Here is a 22,484-nt window from a genome sequence, read left to right as displayed (position 1 = left end):
AGGAAAAGCACGAGTGATACCTCATCTGAACCGTCAGCGCAGTCGTGGTCCCCGTCACACTTCCAGCGCCCTGCAATGCAACGGCCGTTTGTGCAGGCAAACTCGCTCTCGGAGCACTGACGAGGCACTGGGGACACATGGAAAAGTGCTTAGAAGGGTGTGTGTGAGGATGATTAAGGGTGAAAAAAGAGTTGAAGCAAGGAGCAAGGAGAGGTGTAAGGAATGGAAAATAGAAGAGGAAAGGTGGGAATAGGACAGTCTGAAAAAAGAACACAAGCTGCTCGGTTGAGAGCCAGGCGTACATCAATAAAATAAGTCAGAGTTCATATCACAGGGTTGACTTAGTGGGTACGGAGTTGGGAATGTACACTATGTGTAGCATGGGAGCTAGAAAAGCTACTGGGATTAACAACAACAACAACAAAAAAAAAAAATGCAAAAAAAAAAAAATAAAAATACTGGCAGAACAAAAGAAAAGCCAGGGACACAAAAAAGGGCTGGATAGTTGGTGACAACACCTACCTCTGGCTCACAGCAACTGGCCAGTGTGAAATGCAAAACAGACATGAGATGATGTGAATGTGAGATGTGCAAATGGCCGTCGAACCAACTAACTCAAAAACAAATTAAATCTCACCCATGCGTGTAGCTCACTAAATATAACGCACAAACACAGAGTGACAGGTGAAACACTGCTTACCACTAAAACACGCTGTAATGGAACAGTCTACTTATAGCAGGGCTTAACAAATATATTATAAATCACTGTGCCTTGTGGGCATGTGACAGTGTTAGCAGGCACAGTCCCTTCCAAAGGTAAGAAAAGCAGGGGTGACCTACCGCACTTGTCTTCGTCGGAGTTGTCCCCGCAATCATTGTCGTAGTCGCACTGCCAGCGGCCGGGCACACAGCGATTGTTTTTACAGCGGAACTGGTATGGCTCACACGTCCTCTCATCTGTACAAAAGCAGACACATTTAGTACACGTTTTCAAACATTTCCTGTCTCATTACCAACTTCTTTTGTGTTTATTCGGCTCTCTTTACCACACTCCTCCTTGGGTTCGTCTGATGCGTCACCACAATCATCTTCTCCGTCACACTTCCATCGTGCCGGGATGCAGCGGCCCGAGTCCTTACAGCGGAACTCGTCCACACCGCACGTCATTTGAGCTGCAGCAGAGAAGAATGACTGGATTAGCTATTCCAAAGTAGCTCCCAACGGAAAAATAGATCATACTGTCTTTACTGATGCTATAAAATGAATTGCCTGGCTTTTAATCAACTTCAAATTGAACAATGAAAGGGTGAATAAATGGCGTGATAAAAATCTTCTAGAGGCGGCTCTGGTTCACTCCATGGTTTCAAATTTCTCTTTTAGCGCAATATTCTCTAGATCCAGATTTCCTCTGTTGCCGACATCCAAAGCTTCCCAGCAGTATAACTGGTAAGATTCTATTACAGAACCATTTTATTTCAATGCGGAGGAGACTTTCTTCATAAGCAGAGGAATTGTTTGGTGTAGTAATGAAAAGATTTGTCTTACTGCAGTTGGCAGGCTCATCAGATCCATCCACACAGTCATTGTCCCTGTCACACACCCACACCCGTGGGATACAGCGCTTTGTGATGGCACACTGGAACTGGTTGGGGGCGCACGTTACCTCCGCTGCACGTGAGACAAACAGATGGGCCCATTTACTTCATAATACTAAATAAAGACCAGCTGCTCGCTATTTACAAAATTCCAAATTAAAAGACTGCCGTGCTTAGATTCTGCTGCTGGCCCCTACAAACTGCAGACCTGGTAGTTCTGCTTTTTCATTAGCCTCGCAGTTAAAGGTGCTAAAATGTAAATTTTGACCTCTGGATGGTACAACTAAACTGTTCGTGTAATCTCCCTCTAGGGAAAATGAAATGTCCTTAGCAAATGCCATCCCAATTACATTATGCAACATCATTTGGCCTAGGGGTTTCATTGCTAAAGGAAAGGTCAAAAAGGACAGAGATCCTCTGGGAAACGTTGCGGTGTTCAGCAATTTTCTATCTGCTTAATAGTATTTACATATGGAAATGGTGGTCTAAGGGAGGCAAAAGGAGGAGGGTTAAGGCATCAGTGCAATCAAATGGGTTCATCCTCTGGGGACAAATTTTGTGACAAGTGACGGAGATATCGTGCTCAGAAGGAAAGTGTCGTTCAGATAAAAAGGCAGTCACACTGCAGTGAGCAGGATCCCTAGGCACTGCTGCTAGAAACTAAGAAAATAGCAGAGAGCCTTAAGGAACTCAGCGACTTACGGCAGTCTTTCTCGTCCTCTCCGTCACCGCAATTATCCTGCCCATTGCAGCGGAAGATGCCAGGGATGCAGCGACTGGGGTGAGAACATTTGAACTGACTCGGCAGGCACACATGGATGTCTGAAATAACAACATTAAATAAACAGGGATTACAAGTGATAAAGATTTTAATTTCAGTTCTAATTTAGAATCTCTAAGTATGTGCAGGCGTATGTACCGCAGTTGGCTTCGTCAGAGTTGTCCTGGCAGTCATTGTCTCCATCACAGATGTAGGCTGGGTTAGTACAGATGCCGGTATCACACTGAAACTGGCCTGGTCTGCACTTAAACGCAGCTACAGGGAGCACATTCAGCACATTATTATCCATGATAAGCAAAACATTATAAAGCAACAGTAATGAATTATGACTACTGCACTGATCACTCACGGCAGTCTGCAGGCTCATCTGAGCGGTCCCCACAGTCATCCTCAGTGTCGCACTTCCACCAAAATGGGATGCATTTGTCGTTTTTGCAAACAAACTGAAGGAAAAGAAGGTTTTTCACTTTGATAATGTCTTAATACAGGCAGATATCCAAGGCAGTGTTCTCTATGTTTACCTGACTGGCGGTACAGTTGGACAAGCAATGTTTCCCATCTGCTGCTAGGTAAAAGTTAGTTGGGCAAGCACACTTGTAACCCCCTCCAGGAGAAAGCAAGCACAGGTTACTGCAGCCTCCATTATTTGTCTGGCACGGGTGGCCTTCCACTAAAGAGGAGAGACGTGTACACAAGCAAAATGCAGAGCAAATCAGACGGGGACCATGACACAGATGAAGGTTTACACGTGGTTGTGAATGACAGGTATCTCTTATCCTACCATCAGGTTGGCGATATGGGTGGTAAATGTGGATGTCCATGGGTCTGTGTAAGGTGCTGATCAGCATCGTCTTGTTGATCCCCAGAGTCTTATGCGCTCTGTTGATGGACTTCGTTTCCCAGTCTGTCCAGTAGATGTACTCCTCGAACAAAGTCATGGCAAAGATGTGGGGGATATCCTGGGTCAGAACTACAATGTGAGGGTATAAAGACAAATTTAGTCACAAAAACAACACCTGAAGTCGCTCTCCTGTGTTTGTGTATATGTTACCTGTATGTCTATTTGTTCCATCCAGGCTGGCAAAAGCAATGTAGTCCTCCCGCGCGTCGGCCCAGTAAATGCGGTCATTAATAAAGTCAAGAGTTAGACCATTGGGCCAGGTGATCTTATCCTCCACAATGACACTCCTGTTATTGCCATCCATCCCAATCCTCCCTATGTGGGGGTTGTCACCCCAGTCAGACCAGTACAAGTACCTGGGAGGGATGTTATGTATTAGTTAGGTTTACCGATTTATACCAAATCAAAATTTAACACCCGCAAGGTGCCTGATGCCCTAAAGTCAATTAAAACAGTGACTTTCAAACTTTGAAACATTTTGCCAACCAATTATGCACTGATCAGCAAAAATATGGACAAAACACTTAATTTCTGATGCTTAAAATCTGCAACTAAATGCATTGAAAACATTTCTGTGCCATCCATTATACTATAATTCTGAGATGCTAAGGTGGTGCAGTGATCTGAATTTTTAAGTTAAATTGCATTTAAAAGATTGTGAAGCGAAACATGGCAGCGTGCTTCACTAAGCATTCCTGTCATTCTGATTGGCATTACCTTGACCAGGAAATGTCCTTCAATGCACATATTAAACAAATATGTAGGATTGTGTTCTTGCATTTGTGCTATATTTCCAAAATTAGGAACATTTTATTTCAGACCGATGCTGAAAAACAAGTTTATTATTATCAGGCTGTCCTAAAAGCTCCCTGAAAAGCCTTCAGCTGATCCAAACTGCTGCAGCGAGAGTCCTGACAGGGACTAGAAAGAGAGAGCATATTTCTCCCATATTGGCTTCTCTTCATTGGCTTAAATCCAGCATTGAATTTATAACCCTTCTACTTACATACAAGGTCCATCTCAAAGACCTCATAGTACCGTATCACCCCAATAGAGCACTTCAATCTTGTACTGCTGGCTTACTTGTGGTTCCTCGGATACTTAAGAGCAGAATGGGAGGCAGAGCCTTCAGCTTTCAGGCCCCTCTTCTGTGGAACCAGTCCCTGGTCTACTTTTTGATTAGGCTTAAAACTTTCCTTTTTGATAAAGATTATATTTAGGTGTGGATCAGATGACCTTGAACCCTCCTTTAGTTATGCTGCAATAGACCTAGGCTGTTGGGGCGTTCCCATGATGCACTGAGTATTTCTTTTTTCATTTACCTTTTTTTCACTCTCTCTGTGTTCATACACCACTCTGCATTTATTCATTATACCAACTAAATCTAATTAAAAAAAACCAAAAAAAACTGTTTGCCAGCACTTTTTCAAAGTTTTGCAGTGTCACTCTTACCCATAGCGTACATCCACAGCGAGAGCACGTGGCTCCCTCAAGCCGTTGTTGACCAGAACTGTTCGGTATGCTCCGTTCAGCTTTGACACCTCAATAGTATCCCGTCCTTTATCGCACCAGTACAGGTTTCCTCCCACCCAGTCAACCGCCAGACCGTCTGGGTTGCTAAGTGATGTGCGGTGAAGAACCTGACAAATGAACAAGCAGTTTATATTTTCTTCAATTAAATTTGTGTCTTTGGCTTTCACTGCACATAATGTTCACAGACACAAACACACACACTCATCATTTTGAATGTAGTTTGGATTTTTAGAATGTAGGCAGGTATTAACAGCATTTTACAGTCCCCTTATCTTCCTCAGCCAAGACGCTGCTCCGCTGACCTGAACATTGCTGCCATTGATGTGCATGCGTCGAATCATGCTGCCCTGGGTGGTCACATCTGTCCAATAAATCATCTGCTGGCGATAGTCGAAGTCCAGAGCCACAGCATTGTTCAAGCCCTGTCAAAGCACAGGAGCTGCATGAGTCTAGGATAGAGATAAACCCCTGCAGGACATTTTTCAGCATTTTTCCAGTCACAGCAGCAGGACCAAATCTGCAGGGTTCACCTGTTTGAGTAAGGTGTAGTTAGAGCCATCCAAGTTGAGCTTCCTCAGGTAATAGCGGTTGGCAAAGATTAGGAAGGGTTCTTCATCTGCAGGGAGGAAGACGGAATATGACAAAATATGAGAGGATTTACCTTAAACACTCGCCTGAATGTTATTAATCTGTCATGTTTCTTACCAGAAGTGGATTTGCATATTGTGGGGTTCTCGGGGCTAAGCTGGAAACCCTCCACACACAGACAGTGGAAGCTGCCGTGCGTGTTGATGCAGCGCTGCGTGCACGGGTAAGTGGTTGTGCATTCATCTACATCAATACAAGTCTTCCCGTCATCTTTCAGATGGAAGCCAGGATGGCATCTGCACTGTAAGGGAGCAAAGCACAGAGCGGGTAAAGCAGCAGTCCATGCTTTTTATTTTACACATCCATTACTTAAGAAGTCAGTTCCCAATTTCATGCCATTCCCTTACCTTAAACCCTATTTTCAGGTCTTCACAGAGCTGGGAGCAGCCACTCAGTTTGCTGTTCAGGCACTCGTTAATAAAACAGTTGAGTTCATCAGAACCGTCACCACAGTCATCTTTATGGTCACAAAGCAATGTGTCGTTGACGCAGTTTCCATTATTGCAGACGTACGCGGTGTCATTGCATTTCTTCTCTGTTTCACAAAGTAACGCAATGAAATGAGAAACAAATGAAGAGAAAATGTCAGCCAGTGTAGCTGATATAATAACGTCGGGGATTCACTTCAGCCACAAATGCTGAGAGTGGATTCCAATTGCCAAAAAAGATAAAGATAGTGGAGTCTTATTCTCTTTAAGGCTTGTGAGCATACAGTATATAATTACAATATCAAGAATGTGGCTTCTGCTTATTCACTATAATATTTTTCCTTCATTTTGGCTGCATTTTTCCTTTTTTGCAGGCTAAAGATGATCATTCCCTATCCTGATGAATCACATTTAATCTCAACAAGTCAGTTCATACAATTATTAAAGGAATAAAGTACTTCTGAAGAGACTCTGTGCGTCTAACCTGGGCCGGTGCAGCGTGGATTTTTCGGTGCTTCATCTGAGTGGTCATGACAGTCAAAGTCTCCGTCGCACTCCCATGAATTTTTAATGAGACAGCGTCCGTTGGCGCAGCGGAACTTGTTCGGTCCACACGGCGGATACTCTGCAGAGACACAAACGGTACATATAATTACAAAATAAAAAAGACTGAGGAGGACAGAGAGGGTTTTATAAATCGCCCCATCGCAGATCACGGCTCCACTCACCGCACTCTTGGGACTCATCTGAGCCGTCGCTGCAGTCGTTGTCATGGTCACACACAAAATGCTTAGGGATACATTGTCGGTTCTGGCACATGAACTCATTGCTGCCGCACGTGTTGTTGAAGACTGAGACACAGAAATAATTGGCGCACGAATGAGATCGCTATATATGACAGTTATTCATTAGTCTATGAAAGTTATCAACATGTATTTATCGTGATCAAATTCAACTCCAGCTTCCACTCACGGCAGCCAGCTTTCACACTCTCATCAGCTCCATCAGGACAGTCTTTATCTCCATCACACATCCAGCGCTTAGGAATACACATGTGCGACCCAGGGCACTGGAATGCCTCTGGACTGCAGGTTTTAGTCTCTGTAATAGAAAAAGGTTATTGAGGATGACTGGAATATCTATTAATGTTCAGTTTTTTAAAGCATCATTCTTTATATTTCTTTATACACATCCCAGTATTCTGCACTGAGTACACTACAGTCATTTCTTTACGATTTGCAAGAAAAATGGGAAATCAAATGTGCAATGATTTATTAAAATTCAATGTAAATCGAAATACAGTATAACAGAGTTTGTACAGTTCTAATGAGTCAGTATTTGCCTAAGAGTTCACAGCCTGAACTCTCTGAGGCAGCTTTCTTGTCCTTTCTTTAAGCAGTCTTCAGGAATAGTTCTCCAGGCTTCTTGAAGGACATTCAAAGCTCTTCTTTGGATGTTGGCTGCCTTTTGTTCCCTTCTCTGTAAAGATGATCCCACACTGCTTCAATAATGTTGAGGTCCAGGCTCTGGAGAGGCCTATCCATGATTGACAGTGTTCAGTTGTGTGTTTTTCTATCCAGGTATGCTTTTACTGCATTGCCAGTGTGTTTGGGATCATTGTCATGTTTAGTAATTCAATCAATTTGTGGTGTTGGACAAGTTCCCCAACACCATCGGCTGAAATGCAGCCTCCACTGTGTTAACATAAAGAAAAAAATTTCAATTGTGGATTCATCACTCAATGCTGAGATATGGTAAGTTTTTGTTTATTAGACCTTTGGGAAATCACTTTGTTGGTGCAAAAAATGCTATTTTATGCCTGTCAGTCTCTGTTATCTTTGTCATTTTTAATCGATTCAACAAAAGAAATGTGAATAAATGATGCATTTTTGCTGCTAGTAACAAAGTGCCTAAAGATACAATATAAAATTGGTTCTTTGTTAAGTTGTCTGTTAAGTGCAGACACAACACTGGTTCATCTGTTAAGTTAGGTGCCTTTTTTATGCTTGAATGATTCATAGGTCAGTGTTAAGTGACTTAATAAAGAAAAAATAATAATTCTCTAAAAATGGTCGGGTACAAGGACTGGACTGAAAATGAGTGAAAAAGCAGCCAATTTCCAAAGGAGCCTGGAGAACTATCGCTCAAGACCACTTAAAAAAATATTACAAGAAAGTCTGGCTCCAAAATATAAAGAAATGAGCGGTGACTCCTCATTTTACACTGTACTGTAGGTCAGAAAGTATCACAATATTCACTCAACTTTAGGAATTCACAGCATATTTCCCAACAGAATCAACTACTGTCAAAATGTGTTTGTGTAAATATGGGTTCAGCACTTACTGCACTTGCTATCCTCATCGCTGCTGTCACCACAGTCATCCGCTCCATCGCACACCCAACGGTTGGGAATGCAGCGGTGGTTCCCACACTCAAACTGGGAGGCTGAACAGAACTTATCTAAAGGAGGAGTGAGAATGTGTTTCAGGCACTGAAACAAAACAATGGTCTGTTGATCTTTACTGTGTATATGAACTTACCACAGTGAGCCTCGTCCGCACCATTCTCACAGTCATTCTCCTTATCACAAGTCCAGCTCATAGGGATACAACGTCCGCTAGGGCAGGCGAAGAAGGGTGCCGGACACTTTGTTTTCCCGCTCCCTGGCAGAGCACCGGAAAAGTGGTGAATTTGAAAAAGAAAACATCTAAGAGTTAATCCAGCACGAAGAGAAAAAAACAAATTAAATTTACTTTGCTGTGTTTTTCAAGGAGAATTACCTCCCAACCCACAATTTAATGGATGAAAACATTCATTGTTTTTTTTTTGCCTGCTCCCTGTGGCATAATCCAAATAGTTCTTTTTGCTCTAGTACAACTGCAAGAAAATATATATATATAAAAAAATACTCCAAGTACATTTAAGCTGTCAGATGCAATTAAAATACCAGGGCAATTTCTTTCATCTGAGAAGTCTCCACAGTCATTGGCTCCATCACACTGCCAGGAAGGTGCATAGCAGAGTGTGGTGAACTCGCACTTCTGAAATGTCACTCCCTTCACTCCCAGATGGAAATAACTGGAACAGTCTGTGGCAGCTTAACAAAGAGAGAAGCAAAACATTATATCACCGCCTCAGAGGTGCCAACGCGTTGACACTTCATTTTTTTTTAGAATAAACAGATCAGATCATTTTAACTTACTGCAGTTCATCTCGTCACTAGCGTCCTCGCAGTCCACTTTCTGGTTGCACTTGCTGGAGTTGGAGATGCAGCTTCCGTCTCTGCACTGGAACTGATCGGCTGAGCACAGCGTGGCTGACGCAAGAAGAGACGGCGTTTAGACAGAGTAATATTTAGAAAATGCAAAGCTTTATTAATTGGAAGATCCGACTCACTGTTACAGAAGAGCTCGTCAGAGTTGTCTCCGCAGTCATCTTGGCCGTTGCACCAGGAGCCGTGACCCACACAGCGGCCATTTACACATCGTCTGTAGCCCTTCTTACAGACACGGTTGGCTGGAAACCAGAGAGGATGGACTCTAATTACAAATTCCAGTAAGAAAAACATGGCTGAAAGTGTTTTGACACCGATAAAAGTTCCACTCACCACAGTACGACTGCTTCTCATCAGACTTGTCCTTGCAGTGAGCCATACCATCACAAGTCAGGGTGTAGTTAACGCAGTCTCCATTTCCACACTCAAACTCATCAATGCTGTTACATGTGGTGTTAAGGGCTGACAGGCAAAGACAGAAAAAGGGGCTTAGGAAGAGTTGCCTAACCCAAGACAATCAGAGCAGGCACAGAGCCTGATATCAGTCTCTGCTTATTACTTTATCACATCAGGTTCTGCCCTCAGAAGAGTGCCTGCTCATCACTATCAGCAGATTAAAATACAGTACCAAGCAACTCTGGAACATCACGCACTGCCATCTGGGATGCATCTGCAGTAACACTGCTCAGTCTCAATTCATTCAGCAGTGCACATTGAAGGCCTCAAACATTTTAAATATCTATCTTCAGCGATAAGAATAACAAATCCTACATACAGCCCCCATCTCATCAGTCATCAAGATTACATGAAAAGAGCCTAAATCCACAGAAGAAGTGTGATTACTCTTCCAAGAAGATTGGAACAACCTTATTGCCAGGTACCTTGAAAATCAGTGTGCAAATTTATCTCAAAGTGACTGATTTGATTTCATTTTTTCTGTTTACTGCAGTTTCAAAGGCGCTGCAAAAACAATTAGCAGAATTTTGAAAGCGTCCTCGCTTTACTTTATGTGCATAAAACTTTTTCTGTTAGTTTCTTCTGTAAGAGTCTCATTGTTGGATTACCTATGCAAGTGTTGTCTTCCAAAAGTTTCCTGTCACCCCGACAGCTGCAGTTGACCCTTCCCTCAGAGGTCAGCAAACACAGGTCCTGACATCCCCCGTTGTTAACACGGCACAGGGAGAATTCACCTATGCAAACATAAAGCCAGTTAGCCACACCAACCCGAGAATTTCTGATCTTGCGTCCAATCTCCTGACACACAGGCAAACACACATCATCAGCAGACAGAAACGCTTGGGTGAACGTGGCAATGGCTCTGCCTCAGCTGAACGCACAATGTGACTCTATCTAAATAGGATTTGCAGCTGTTGCGGCGGGCTCTCAGCGTGCAATGTTGCTGCGGGTATTGGTGCAAGACAGTTTGCTGAATGAGGAAACTCAAGGGAGAAGAGATGGCAGAGCATAAAAAAAATGCTTGACTTGATTGAAATAAAAAGATAAGGACAATGATAAACACAGAAAAGAGTTTTAAAAAGGAGAAAAATTTATGATTCCTCCACTTATCATAAATGTGAAAAAGAGTTTTACTAGTCGAGCTCAACCAGTGGATGGTTTATCAGTTTGTATAATCTTATATTATAGGTCATACAATCTGACAGTCACAGGCTTAATACAGAGAACTGTAATGAAACATACATCCTAACCCAACATTTTACACAACCAATGAATTTCCTCATTTTGTGTAAAGACTTACAGCTGTTAGTGTCGTTGGCCACCGCCACAATGCCCATCGGCTGTTGAGGAATGTCAGCACGCAGGACCTTCATATCTCCCCCGGTGAATTTCTCAGCCCGGAGCACAGCCCTCCTCACCCAGTCAGTCCAGAAGATGTAGTCTCCATACACTGCCAGGCCAAATGGATGGACCGGTTCATTCTTCAGCACGACCTGCAGGGGGAAGCACAACCACAGTCATGAAACCCCAGCCTTTTCTAACAAACCCGTAAGGTCATTATTAGACAACCACAACTGATGGTTGCTATTAGTCAACCACGTTATACAATCATGCAGCATTAAAAATGTTTTTAATGTGTTTTTTTGTCACTCACATAGCGCCTACTGCCATCATACTCGCAGCGCTCAATCTTGTCCAGTGTGGCGTCAGAGAAATAAAGCTTTTCAGCACGGTGGTCTATGGCCAAGCCATTGGGGGTTCGGATGTCGGTGCCAATGATCACAAGGACATTGGAACCAGTCAGTGTGGCACGCATGATACTGGGAGACTGCTCATTCCAGTTGGTCCAGAACATCAGGCTGCAGGATAAAGTAATAATCGGTGATATGAACAGGTGTAATGAATTGGCATAACCCTTGAGCAGTATTGCCTGCAAACTGGTGATATGAACAACCGAATCAGTTCTAACCTCTGACACTCGTCAAGGACGAAGGCCCTCGGGTGGTCGTCCCCCGACATGGTGACCACTGTATGCCGGTCAACAGCACCCCAGCGGCTCTGGTCCACAGTGTGGCGGGTGATTGTTGAGGTAGTGTAGCTCGTCCAGTACAACATATCCCAGCCCCTGTGGTATGCCAAACCCTCCACCGAGCCCACGTCTGTAAAAATATGAAGGAATTAAGAAAAGAATATAAAGACAGTGGAAGAAAAACAAAGACCAGAGGGAGCGAAGAGACGGAGGAGGAAAAAAGGGAAAGAAAAAGAAGCACGTCAACTCCAGGATTATGCTAAAAGGCCAAGTGTGAAATGTCTGGTAGTAGCTCAGTGCTGGCAGACTTCTGTGTGGCAGCCTGGAGTCAGGGCTCTGGGCATGACAGCTAAGTATTAATGACCAAGAACACTGTGTGATTCAAGGCTTTTATCCAGCAAATAGCAGAGGAGAAAGGTCACAATAACAGTTACCGGCTAGCATATTACAGTACTTTCCACTGCACTGCCTCATCAACAGACGAGAAGCAAGAGGTCATTTTTTCTGCTTCCCAGCCTTGAAATGAGTAAGAGGTTGGGAGCGTCGTGTCTGCAAGGAGGCCAGAGGACAGACAAGAGTCAGCCAAAATGGAGGAACACAAAGTTCTGCAGCATCAGATGGAGAACAGCTGCTCTGGTATTGAGAGACAACACACAACACATACACACACAAATACAGTACTGAAGCTTTACAGAGGCATACTGCTCTAGATAAGTAAAAGTCACCTCCTTGTTACTGCTGCTGCAATGGAACAGTGAGGGTCTAATGCTTAAAGCAGCCTTTTCTTAGGACTGCATGTGATCTCATTCTATCACATCTCAGCCCAAAGCAACAGTGAGCTTTACCACCAGGTGGGACAGTTCACACTGCACCTCAAGTGCAACAGCATAGACATTAATCATCATTTGTCCAGCGAATGCTACGGGACTGAAGAAAGGAAAGCGACTGAAAAATCAAATAGAGCATTGCAACACGCAAGACAAGTCTCCCCTGCTTCTCGCACTCATAAATCAACGTCCTAACAATCAATGGAGAGCAGCACGAAATCCATTCACCCCCGTTTCCTCTTTCTTTAGTGGTGTTAATGAATTTTAAATCTCCAACTTGCAGCACTCTCTACTCAAATCACATTGGCAGGCTTAGATCAACAGTAAAGTTTCTGTAAACTTTCACTTGTTGCTTACATGAATACGGACGAGCTGCATTTCCAGATCTTGAGCTCATGAGGTTATACTGACAGTGATTTTATTGCAGTTTACCTACAGTAGGTATGATAGTAGTTTAGTGCTTGCTATCGGGCTGGGAGTAAATAATTACCCCGATTCTGAAGGCAAACACGATCTCACTGTGTCACTCTTTGTGTATTTTTTGTATCAGTGTATGCTTTGTACATGCTGTGCTGCATAAGCACGTCTAGACAATGGACAGATATTTTCAGAAAATGGGAAGAAACAATAGAGCATGGGAAAAAACCATGTTTGGCCTCATTAGGCCCTCCCACAGAGAGTTGGACAGCCCATCTCTGTCCTGCTCTATCGTAATCAGTCCAGAGTTCACCTACTGTACCACAGGTTTCATCCTGTCTTATTGTCAAACTCTCCTTTCCACCTCGGCTACTGTTGTGTTTCACTGGAAATCCCTTTCATGGATATATGTGGAATGCTAATTGTGGACTAATGTGAATGCCATGTGGAGTAGTCGCCCGCTCTGAAATCACAATCAACAGCATTCACCTCTCAACACTTGCTTGCCCTTAACAGGAGTTCAGCCAGAAGGATGACTAACCCAGCAGCTCAGAAATCAGGTGTGTCTTGACTTCAGTGGAATGGCCTGATGTTACTTTGTTCCCTCTAAAATCCAGAGTCAATAAGAGGTGGAACTTATTGCGAGGACTAAACAGCTTGGAGTATAAAAGGACTGTTTTAAGGCAGTATTGCAATTTTCACACAGTCAGTGACATGAATGAATTTTGTGTACATGTATTTAACAATCCACTTCAGTCCTGACTGATTAATGTTAAACTTTGACACCCTTTAAGTTAAACATCTGTAAATCCGTGTGCTGTAATTTCTGACAACACTACTACTGACCCGCAGTATGTTTAATCATTCCCACATTTACTAGCAGTAGTTTTATGACCAGCTTGAGCAAACTGGCCCAACAAAACTGTGTTTTTAACAGTAGACACAATGTTGCTGCTGAACTCTACAAGTTCAGAGGATCTGCTGGGCAACAGCAGTGACCCTGGGCTGGACAATGTGGAGCAGGTTCTAGTCCCAATACTAGATACGCTCATTCTGGTGCTGGGAGTTAGCGGGCACACCGTAGTGATAATAATCTTATGTGGGCGATGGAGGAGAGGGGTGGGACGTATTGGACGGTCTCCCCAAAGCTCTGTGATGGGTATGGGGACCGACATCCTTCTTCTGGCTCTGAGCACTTCAGACCTGCTTTTGCTCTCCATGCTTCCCTTCCACACTGCTGCTATAGCCCTGCAGCACTGGCCGTTTGGTGACTTCATGTGTCGTCTGTTGGGTTTCCTAGGATCAGCCTGCTCCTCAGCCAGTGTCTTCACTCTGGCCACACTGGCTGTGTGTCGCTATCTGACTGTGGTGAAGCCTGCCAGAGCATATTCCCTTCTCTCCACTCGCCGAGTCTCTATAGCTGCCATCCTGGTCTGGGTTCCAGCCTGCTGCCTTGGTGTTCCACAGCTAGTTTTTCGCTCCGTAGGAACCCCACAAAAAGCCCTTGATGGTCTTGCATGCTTTGTTTTCCAGACCCACCGTGACGAGCTGATCTATGGACTGTTTCATTTCCTTGTGGCCTTCCTATTCCCGCTGGTTACCATAGCAGTGGCATATGGAAGGATCTACGCGTTCCTATGGAGGAGTCAGCATGCTGGAAGAGCCCCCCAGGTGGAGCGTTACCAAAGCAAAGTGACCCAGACGTCAGTAATGCTGGTGCTGGCTTTTACCATGTGCTGGCTTCCGTCCTATGGCCTGACGCTGGCCTTACTGGTGGATAAAGGATCAGGGGCCACTGGAAGCTCACTACGTTATGGCCCCGTCACTGTCTTTGCACGCCTTATGGCGACCTCTTCTACAGTGATTAACCCGATCCTCTATGTGCTGATGTCTGAAAAGTTCAGACAGGACTTACTGAGGCTGTTCAAGAGAGAAGGACAAAGAGCCAGAGGGGCTGTGGCTATGGCTGATGTCTGACAGCATTACTACCTTGACATAACTTGACACACACAGTGAGGAAATACCGGCAACTGGGATTTACAAAAAAAATAAAAAGTAAAACATTTGATCAAAAACTGATAAGAAAATGGACACAAACATAGTCTTCATGAACAAAGTCTACTCAACAGCTCTCACAGCAACAGTGAGCATCTCTGCCTCGAACAACAGTTCCCCGTTAGTCTCTGTATTGTACAGGAACTTTACTCTGGGATTTTGTTGCACAGTGGGAATATCGTGCATTCCTTGTAAAAGAGATTAAAGTAAAACATTAACAGTGCACCTGTGTTTTCTTGTGCTGAGGTAAGGTGAATAAAGGTCTATCTGCCTCTCAGCCTGCTTGTATTGTTACACACTTTGTTCTTAAAAAAAACCTCTTGTGTCTACTTTGGCTTCAGCTACAGAATAAGTACTACAATATTTTGGGAACACCAGGAAGATTTCTTATCAGGGGGTCTTTTGACTGGACTAATGACAGGAGCCATAAACTACGGGGGGAAGACAGAGCAGATATTTCAGTGGAGACAGAGTGAAAACATTAAGAAAACTAACTTAAGAAAACCTCTTAGGGAAAACTCACTCTCTACTACAGTCCTGCGGTCCAACCCATCATCACTGATCTGTTGGATGTTGCCAAAATGAATATCACTGAAGAAGATACGGTTAGCTCCTTTCCCTCCTCCTCCTCTGTAATCAAAAGTGAGCGCGATGACATTCTTCATGTGCTCGGGGTCCTCAAATGGTTTTATGGGTGCATTCAGGTTGTTTTCATCAGAGAGGTGAACGCTCTTTAGTATGGTGCGCTCCGAGTAGAGCAGGTAGCCATCATAGTCACGGCAGCTGCGGCCATCTTCAGCCAGCATGCCGTGGGCGCAGGCACACGTGCGGTGTCCTTTGCCGCGGAAAAGACAAAGCTGCTCACACCCGCCATTGTTTTCTTTGCACACGTTTGTTCCTGTAAACAGAACAAAATTAAATACACACAAACACATTAAATACACACTCTGTAATTTTTTTTTTGTAATTTCCACCTGACAAATGTTTAACTCTTTTATTTAAGGGGGACTTATTGTGCTTTTTCTAATTTTATGGCATATATATGTGACGCAGGACAAGTAAAGCCAGCCAAGGACGCAGTTTGACATCTCAGCTGCGCACAAAAACAGAACCAAGAAAAAAAAACTTTCCAGTATTTCCTGTGTTTATTATCTTAGCTTTGCTGCCCACAAATAGTTCTCAACACTACAACCAAAAAGATTATTATTTATCGAACTGTTTCTGCATAAACTGCAAATAAACAGCACAATATTTCGCCCCGGGTTCTAGTCCAACAAACCTCTCAGCTTACCAGAGGAAACCCCCGCTCAGTGCAACCTCACATGCCTATGGGGTGCAAACCGACCAGCCAGCCAGTGAAATTATCCCCCTTAGTGATGCTGGTGGCTTTTCAGTCTTTAGCCTGTGGCGATAACACTGTGTGGACTGTGACTGATTAACCTTTTTTCTGTGAACCTAATGGAGTTGTTATCAGAAGTTTAATTTAAGAACGCGCTACAAGTGAGTTTATGCATCTCATTGTTATTAAAGCACAATAATTCAAAGGATGAACAGTTTGACATCTTTGAGTTAAAAAGTCACAGATAATAAACAAAGAGAGAAATGAAATCATTTTTTTTATGTTAATCTAGAAGTTTTGAAATTTTGCTGCATCATGTATCTATACTGTTCTGATATATTACTTGTGGCAAATTTTTTATTTAATAAATAATAAACATACTCTCTGCTTACTCACTCAAGCTTTATTACAGTATATTAAAGAATAATAATGCACATTTATTTTAAAGTACTCTTTGTGAGCCAAGAGCTCACACAGCTCTTCATGCTTCGTTTTCAGCAATTTTTTCTACTCTAGGGCTGAGCTGACATCAGCTCAGCGTGGATTTCCTTATATGGTCATCTGAGGCGCAGCCAGAGAAGCCAAAAGAAACACAAGCACTGTGTCCTGTTTGCAGCAATTGGGTAAGGGGCAGCCAATCTGAAGAAAGCTAAAAAAAAAAAAATGTTTTAAAGAGATGATAAACTGAGGTGCTCCATAAAGGGTCCTCAAAAGCTAAATAAGGAGTGTTTTAAGCTATGATTCCTGCAAAGCTATTCTAGGGAGAGCCAGAATAAAAATAGGGAGCAGGAAAGGAGCATAACAGGTCACCTTTAAAGCACATTTTGCTTACCTTTCTGCCTGGCCCTGTTGAAAACCTTGATGTCTTTGAGCTGGACCCCAATCCCAGTCCTCAGAGACACAGAGTCTGTGGCATTGTCCTTGCTGCCTCTTTTTATGGAGCCGTTGGCATGCGTTCTGGTTGACAGCAGACAGACGGGCAGCATTATGCAAAATATGCAATATGGAAAATTTTAAGACTGTGAGTGAATACTACTCATGGATGACTAGGAGTGGTATAACTGACCTGTCACTCCAGTAGATGTAGCTCTCAAATACAGACACAGAGAACATGTCCATGTTGTTGTTGGCCAACACCACTTCCCTGTTTTCTCCAGTCTCCAGGTTAATGCGCTCAATTTTGTCGGTCCTGGCATCGCACCAGTACAGCAGACCCTCCTACATGTGCACAATAAGTAATGTTAGGCCATCTCTCTGTGCTGCAACTCAGCAATATAAATCCAAAAACGATCCGTTATGGTATACCTCATAGTCGATGGAGATGCCGTTGGGCCAGCTGATACTGACATTGACCAGGATGGCCCTCTCAGAGCCATCCAGGCGAGACCGTTCAATACGAGGATACTGGCCCCACTCTGTCCAAAACAGGTAGCTGCTCGCACAAACGCATACAAAGACAGCAAACCACAGACCTCAGTAATCAATAGTGAGATAAATTACAGAAGCTGAAGTAGGAACCTGGCGTGGTGTTGTTTGCTCTCACCCTTTCTCAGGATGGACAGTGATGGCACGAGGTTTGTCTAAGCCCTGGGAGATCACCACGTAGCGGAAGGAACCGTTCAGTCTGGCTACCTCAATCACATCGAAGCCTTGGTCTGTCCAATAGATGTTTCCTGTAGAGGATGAAGGAGAAACAATAAAGTCCTCCTTTTAAAATATATTTACCTAGAAATAGCATTTTTCTTCTCTCTCCGTGTTTCGTGCATCTACTCCCCATGTTCTCGGTTAGTGCAACAGGTCGACGGTGTTGATTTTAACAGTGAGAGGCAGTATATGTGAGCATGATGAATACACAGAGAGGAAAAACGAAACGCACTTTGTATGTATGACTGATCATGATCTAAATTTAGTAAACGTGGGCACGAATGCTCTGTTTTATACATCTACAATTTCTCTCACCAGCAATCCAGTCAACAGCGATGCCCTCTACCCTCCCAATGCCATTAGTGACCACGTCCTCTCTCCAGGTTTGGTCTCTCTTGGCCCTGCTGATGGTGCTCAGGCCCATGTCTACCCAGTAGATAGTGTCATTGTCTGTGGGAACAGGTAAAAGATAGTGGAGTTGGACTGAAAGGAAACTAATAGCTTTAACACATATTTAATGGAGTAGTGAATTCAGCTACATGACATATGCAGAGCTAGAGAATTTCTTACCAGCATGAAAATCTATGCCCACTGCTAGGGAGGTGCCCGACACTGGCACAAGGGCATCAGACTTATCTGATGGGTCCAAAGGAATGCCCCGTATGCCCTCGTGCACCGAGTACAGCAAGAAAGAGCCTACACCTACAGCAAACAAATAAATATTCAGTTTTTTTGACTGTTGCATCGCTTCTTGTATCCAGCTTTGTCCAAAATCAAGCATATGACATGGGTATGAGACCATCGTACCCTCACAAGACTGCTGCCCTCTGCGCAGGCTGTATCCTGCAGTGCACATGCAGGATCTGGTGGTCTGGGAAGTGGGGAGGCACAGCTGGGAACAGTCTCCATTGTTATTACTGCAAAGATTGGTGCCTGGAAACAGATGAGCAAAAAGCAAATGAAACAAATCAAAGACAAGTAACAGAGGCATAAACAGATGTGCTTTAGATACAGAATAAGCTTCGGGCTACATGCAGTCTGCACAACAGACCTTAAGTGAAACAAGGATATATCTTCTTCCCATTTCACCAAGCTATTTCACAACAACAAAAAAGGCTGAGAAAAAAACCAACAAAAATGCAAAAAAAAAAAAGAAAAAAAGGTATACGGCAGCAAACTCTGCACCTTTCTGCACAGTTTCATTGTAGATTTTCATGTGCATCATAGGAGAAGTGCTGTTCCTCAGGATTTTCCAGTTGCCACCATCCTTCTTGTCACAGGTTCCTATTTGGTCAGTTCCTTGGTCTGCCCACCACAACTTGTCTCCTACAGGACACAGTACACAAAAGGATAATTAGTGTTCTCCATTAAAACCTGATCTCACACTGCAAGAATCATGTTAACCAGAGCAATTTTAAATGCCAGTTCTAGTGTAGCAATGTTGATAAATATCTCGGAAAAGCTCAATTTGAATATTGTGGTTTTAAGAAACCATAACTGCCTGTAATAAAGATATTCTGGATACGTACCCATGATGGCTAAGGCAGTGGCCTTGGTCAGCTTGCCCTTGGCCCCTTCAAGCACCTCCAGTCCAGAGCCATCCAGTTTACAGCGGTTGATGGTGCTATTTCCTGAGCTGATCCAATAAAGCTGCTCAGTTTCAAAGTCAATGGAGAGGCCTGAGGAAAAAAAACAAAAGAAAAAAAAAAAAAGAAAAAAGACAGCGCTGATTTGTAATTACCTGCCCCGTCACTAGAGGGTGCTGTCTCATGCTCACAGAAAAGAGGTACCAACTCACCAACAGGGCCTTTCTGGTTGGCGAAGAGGATGCTGCGGTTGGTGCCATCTGTGTTGGCCATGCTGATGTTGTCCCCATCTGTCCAGTACAGTTTCCTGATGGAGGCGCACAGAGAGAATCCACAAAGATGAGTCACACAAAAGAAGAAATTTCACCACATCCCTATTTAACTTTGGTAGCGTGCCACCAAAAACCAACCACATAGACCTCAATTCTTCTCTTTGGTCAAGTGGGAGGGTTTTTTTTTTTTTTTTTTTTTATTGGCAAAAATATCATAACTGCAGAACAAGAAACACATTTGCCACTTCTTTTCACATCATGTCACTTTTGGTGGTTTTTAAAGCTATATTGTTTGCTTTTTTTAGTCATTTTTGTCAACTGATTATCATAAGTCTGTCTTAACATTTGATTTTGTTGTCGCTGATGTGTTGATGCTTTTTTTTTCAAAAGTTAAAAAAAAACACAAACAGTTCTAATAGTATTGAAAAGAAATGACTAAAATCCACAGAGCATCTGGTCTGTGAACAATACTAAACTGTATGTGTGTGCTTATTTGGACTTTTCTAAAATGCAATCTGCTGTTTTCATTTCAAGGCCAAATCACATCAACAGACTGTAATGACAATGAGTGAAGCAGAAATAAAGCTGGCAAAATCCGACAGATAAGAAATTACATTTCAGTGCATTTAATTCAGCCGCTAATAAATTTCCTGATCGACTGCCGGCAGCTTTACTCTCCCACAGCAGACGCACTCGCATAAACAACCTAAATATGCTTTCAAGTTTTTTTTGCTTCTCAAACCGTCATCAGTGAACACACAGATGCAAACATATGCAGAGTATAAAGACTGCAGGTAAGCCATGTTCATTCACTTTCTGTTAATTCCACAACCACAGCCACCACGTCCTCCATTTGTTTGTTAACTAGCGTTACATAAAGCCTCTGACGCATTTAAACTCCTATGCTGTCATGTTCATGTACACGCACGCGCGCACCTCAACTCTTTGTCCCGCCCCAGCTTTCTCTGACCCCACCCACCTTTGGTGGGGTCACTGTGTCTGTGCGCCAGAAAAAGGAGAGAGCTCACAGATCTCACATCTGCTTTTCATTTTCCTTCACGCCAACAATGCTCAGATCGGAAACATTCCTCCTCTTAAGAAGGCTGAGGCCTTCACAGAGAGGAAGGAGGACAAGGAAAAAATGCACAAGAAGGGAGAGACTTGTCTTAAGAAATTAGCTTTTCTTCACTGACCTCAAATACAGAAAAGCACATATATTCCTGCAGAACAAAACTGACTATACAAATACAGATGGACTCTTTATTCACTGCTGGACTGAGTTCATGTTTGGAGCCAGTTAAAAAACAAAAAAAAAGAAAAAGTACTTTTGCGAGGCAAGACAGGAAGGGACAGGATGTAAGATAAACTCAGAGAAGAAAGTGAAGAGAAACAGAAAAAGTGACACAAAGCAACAGAGGCACTGGCTGTAAATTATTTACAGTCTCTCTGAGCACAGAAACTTTTGAAACAGAAATAGAAAAAAAAGGCAGAGAGACAGAGAGAGAGAGAGAGAGACGGCATGAGGGAAGAAAAATTGGAACCACTTCCTGAGTGACAAAACACTCGGAGGTCAGGAACCATCTATACCAAATTACTGAGAGCACACACAGAGGGGAACCTGACAGACAGACTTTGTATGATTGTTTGTGTGTGTCTTTGTGCGCACTTCTGTTTGTATCTGTTGCAAGTTATAGGCAAAACCAGGAGGGTGTCTGACAGCAATTTCTGAACGTTTTGGTTTGACTACATATGACAGCTTTATGTTGTGTGTGTGTGTGCATGCGTGTGTGTTTGTGAGATAGAGACCAACCCCAGTATTGGATGAAGGACTAGACAGTGTGGTTTGTCTAAGCCCTGGATAACAGCATTTTTGAAGGAGCCGTCCAGTCTGGCAACATTAATCTGCTTCTTATTGGCATCATAACTGGTCCAGAACAGGTTCCTGGACACCCAGTCGACTGCCAGACCATGAGTATTGGGCAAATCTGATGAAAGATAAACAACATGCACAAAGCGTTATTAATGACCCTTTTTTAAGTCAAACACAAAAAAAATAACAATACATTTCTTACTGATTTTACTTGGACATTTCCTAACCTACTGACACTGATTTTTGTCGGCTGAATTGACAACCGATGACAGATTTTTAGCACCTACATCTATTAAAGTTATTTTTATTGTTCCCAAAGCATGTTTTGCTAACCATTTTTTTTTCAACTAGAGGACAAAATAATGATCCTTTGAATTATGTGCTGTATTGTATTATGCTGCCTCTTCCATACCAGCAGAAACTACAGTCTCAACTCCAGTGCCATTGATGAACGCTCTCTTGATGGTCTGAGTACGGACATCTGACCAGTAGATACGCTGTTCCAGAGCATCATAGTCCACCACAGTCACGTTGTCGATATCCGGCACAGTGAAGGAGATAATATAGTTGTAGTACGGGTTGTCGATGTCCACTCCTCTGATCTCTATCTGTCGAGCGTACAGCAAGAATTGGCGAGACTCTGCAGGAGAGACAAGACGTTGACATGGACCTTTAGTATTCAATGTGAGTAATCAGGAGTTAAATGTAGCTTCAAGTCAAGTGCATGAGTACACACGAACGCATGATTCAGAGTTGAGGATAGATGGCTCCAGAATGGATCAGTACATCCACGCATTATTCCTGCCACTTGAACAAACAGTTGATCCAA

At 43.2% G+C, this 22,484-nt stretch overlaps 2 protein-coding genes across 2 annotated transcripts in view; one reads left to right on the top strand and one right to left on the bottom strand.

Annotated features, from left to right (window-relative positions):
- LOC115780427 (low-density lipoprotein receptor-related protein 1-like) overlaps positions 1–22,484 on the bottom strand; it is a 103,688-nt gene that overhangs the window by 9,025 nt on the left and 72,179 nt on the right. The window contains 41 exon segments of the mRNA XM_030729616.1: positions 21–127; positions 841–957; positions 1,047–1,172; positions 1,546–1,668; positions 2,298–2,417; positions 2,515–2,631; positions 2,726–2,819; positions 2,898–3,046; positions 3,158–3,346; positions 3,428–3,633; positions 4,730–4,917; positions 5,113–5,232; positions 5,341–5,426; positions 5,516–5,699; positions 5,806–5,993; positions 6,371–6,511; positions 6,615–6,737; positions 6,859–6,987; positions 8,230–8,346; positions 8,427–8,549; positions 8,834–8,983; positions 9,089–9,202; positions 9,283–9,402; positions 9,494–9,622; positions 10,225–10,350; positions 10,917–11,109; positions 11,271–11,475; positions 11,586–11,775; positions 15,468–15,842; positions 17,116–17,240; positions 17,350–17,501; positions 17,589–17,715; positions 17,827–17,956; positions 18,243–18,377; positions 18,498–18,629; positions 18,735–18,860; positions 19,113–19,253; positions 19,457–19,606; positions 19,726–19,820; positions 21,596–21,770; positions 22,068–22,295. Of these exon segments, the coding sequence (XP_030585476.1) occupies positions 21–127; positions 841–957; positions 1,047–1,172; positions 1,546–1,668; positions 2,298–2,417; positions 2,515–2,631; positions 2,726–2,819; positions 2,898–3,046; positions 3,158–3,346; positions 3,428–3,633; positions 4,730–4,917; positions 5,113–5,232; positions 5,341–5,426; positions 5,516–5,699; positions 5,806–5,993; positions 6,371–6,511; positions 6,615–6,737; positions 6,859–6,987; positions 8,230–8,346; positions 8,427–8,549; positions 8,834–8,983; positions 9,089–9,202; positions 9,283–9,402; positions 9,494–9,622; positions 10,225–10,350; positions 10,917–11,109; positions 11,271–11,475; positions 11,586–11,775; positions 15,468–15,842; positions 17,116–17,240; positions 17,350–17,501; positions 17,589–17,715; positions 17,827–17,956; positions 18,243–18,377; positions 18,498–18,629; positions 18,735–18,860; positions 19,113–19,253; positions 19,457–19,606; positions 19,726–19,820; positions 21,596–21,770; positions 22,068–22,295 (6,065 nt within the window).
- LOC115780429 (delta-type opioid receptor-like) lies at positions 13,835–14,866 on the top strand. Its single transcript, XM_030729617.1, has one exon. It carries the CDS (start codon positions 13,835–13,837, stop codon positions 14,864–14,866), a length of 1,032 nt encoding a protein of 343 aa, XP_030585477.1.

Source organism: Archocentrus centrarchus, chromosome 5 (genome assembly GCF_007364275.1).
Source record: "Archocentrus centrarchus isolate MPI-CPG fArcCen1 chromosome 5, fArcCen1, whole genome shotgun sequence".
In the NCBI taxonomy this organism is placed as follows: Eukaryota; Metazoa; Chordata; class Actinopteri; order Cichliformes; family Cichlidae; genus Archocentrus; species Archocentrus centrarchus.
The sequence above is the reverse complement of the archived record's forward strand: the minus strand, read 5'-3'. Positions and strand labels throughout refer to the sequence as shown.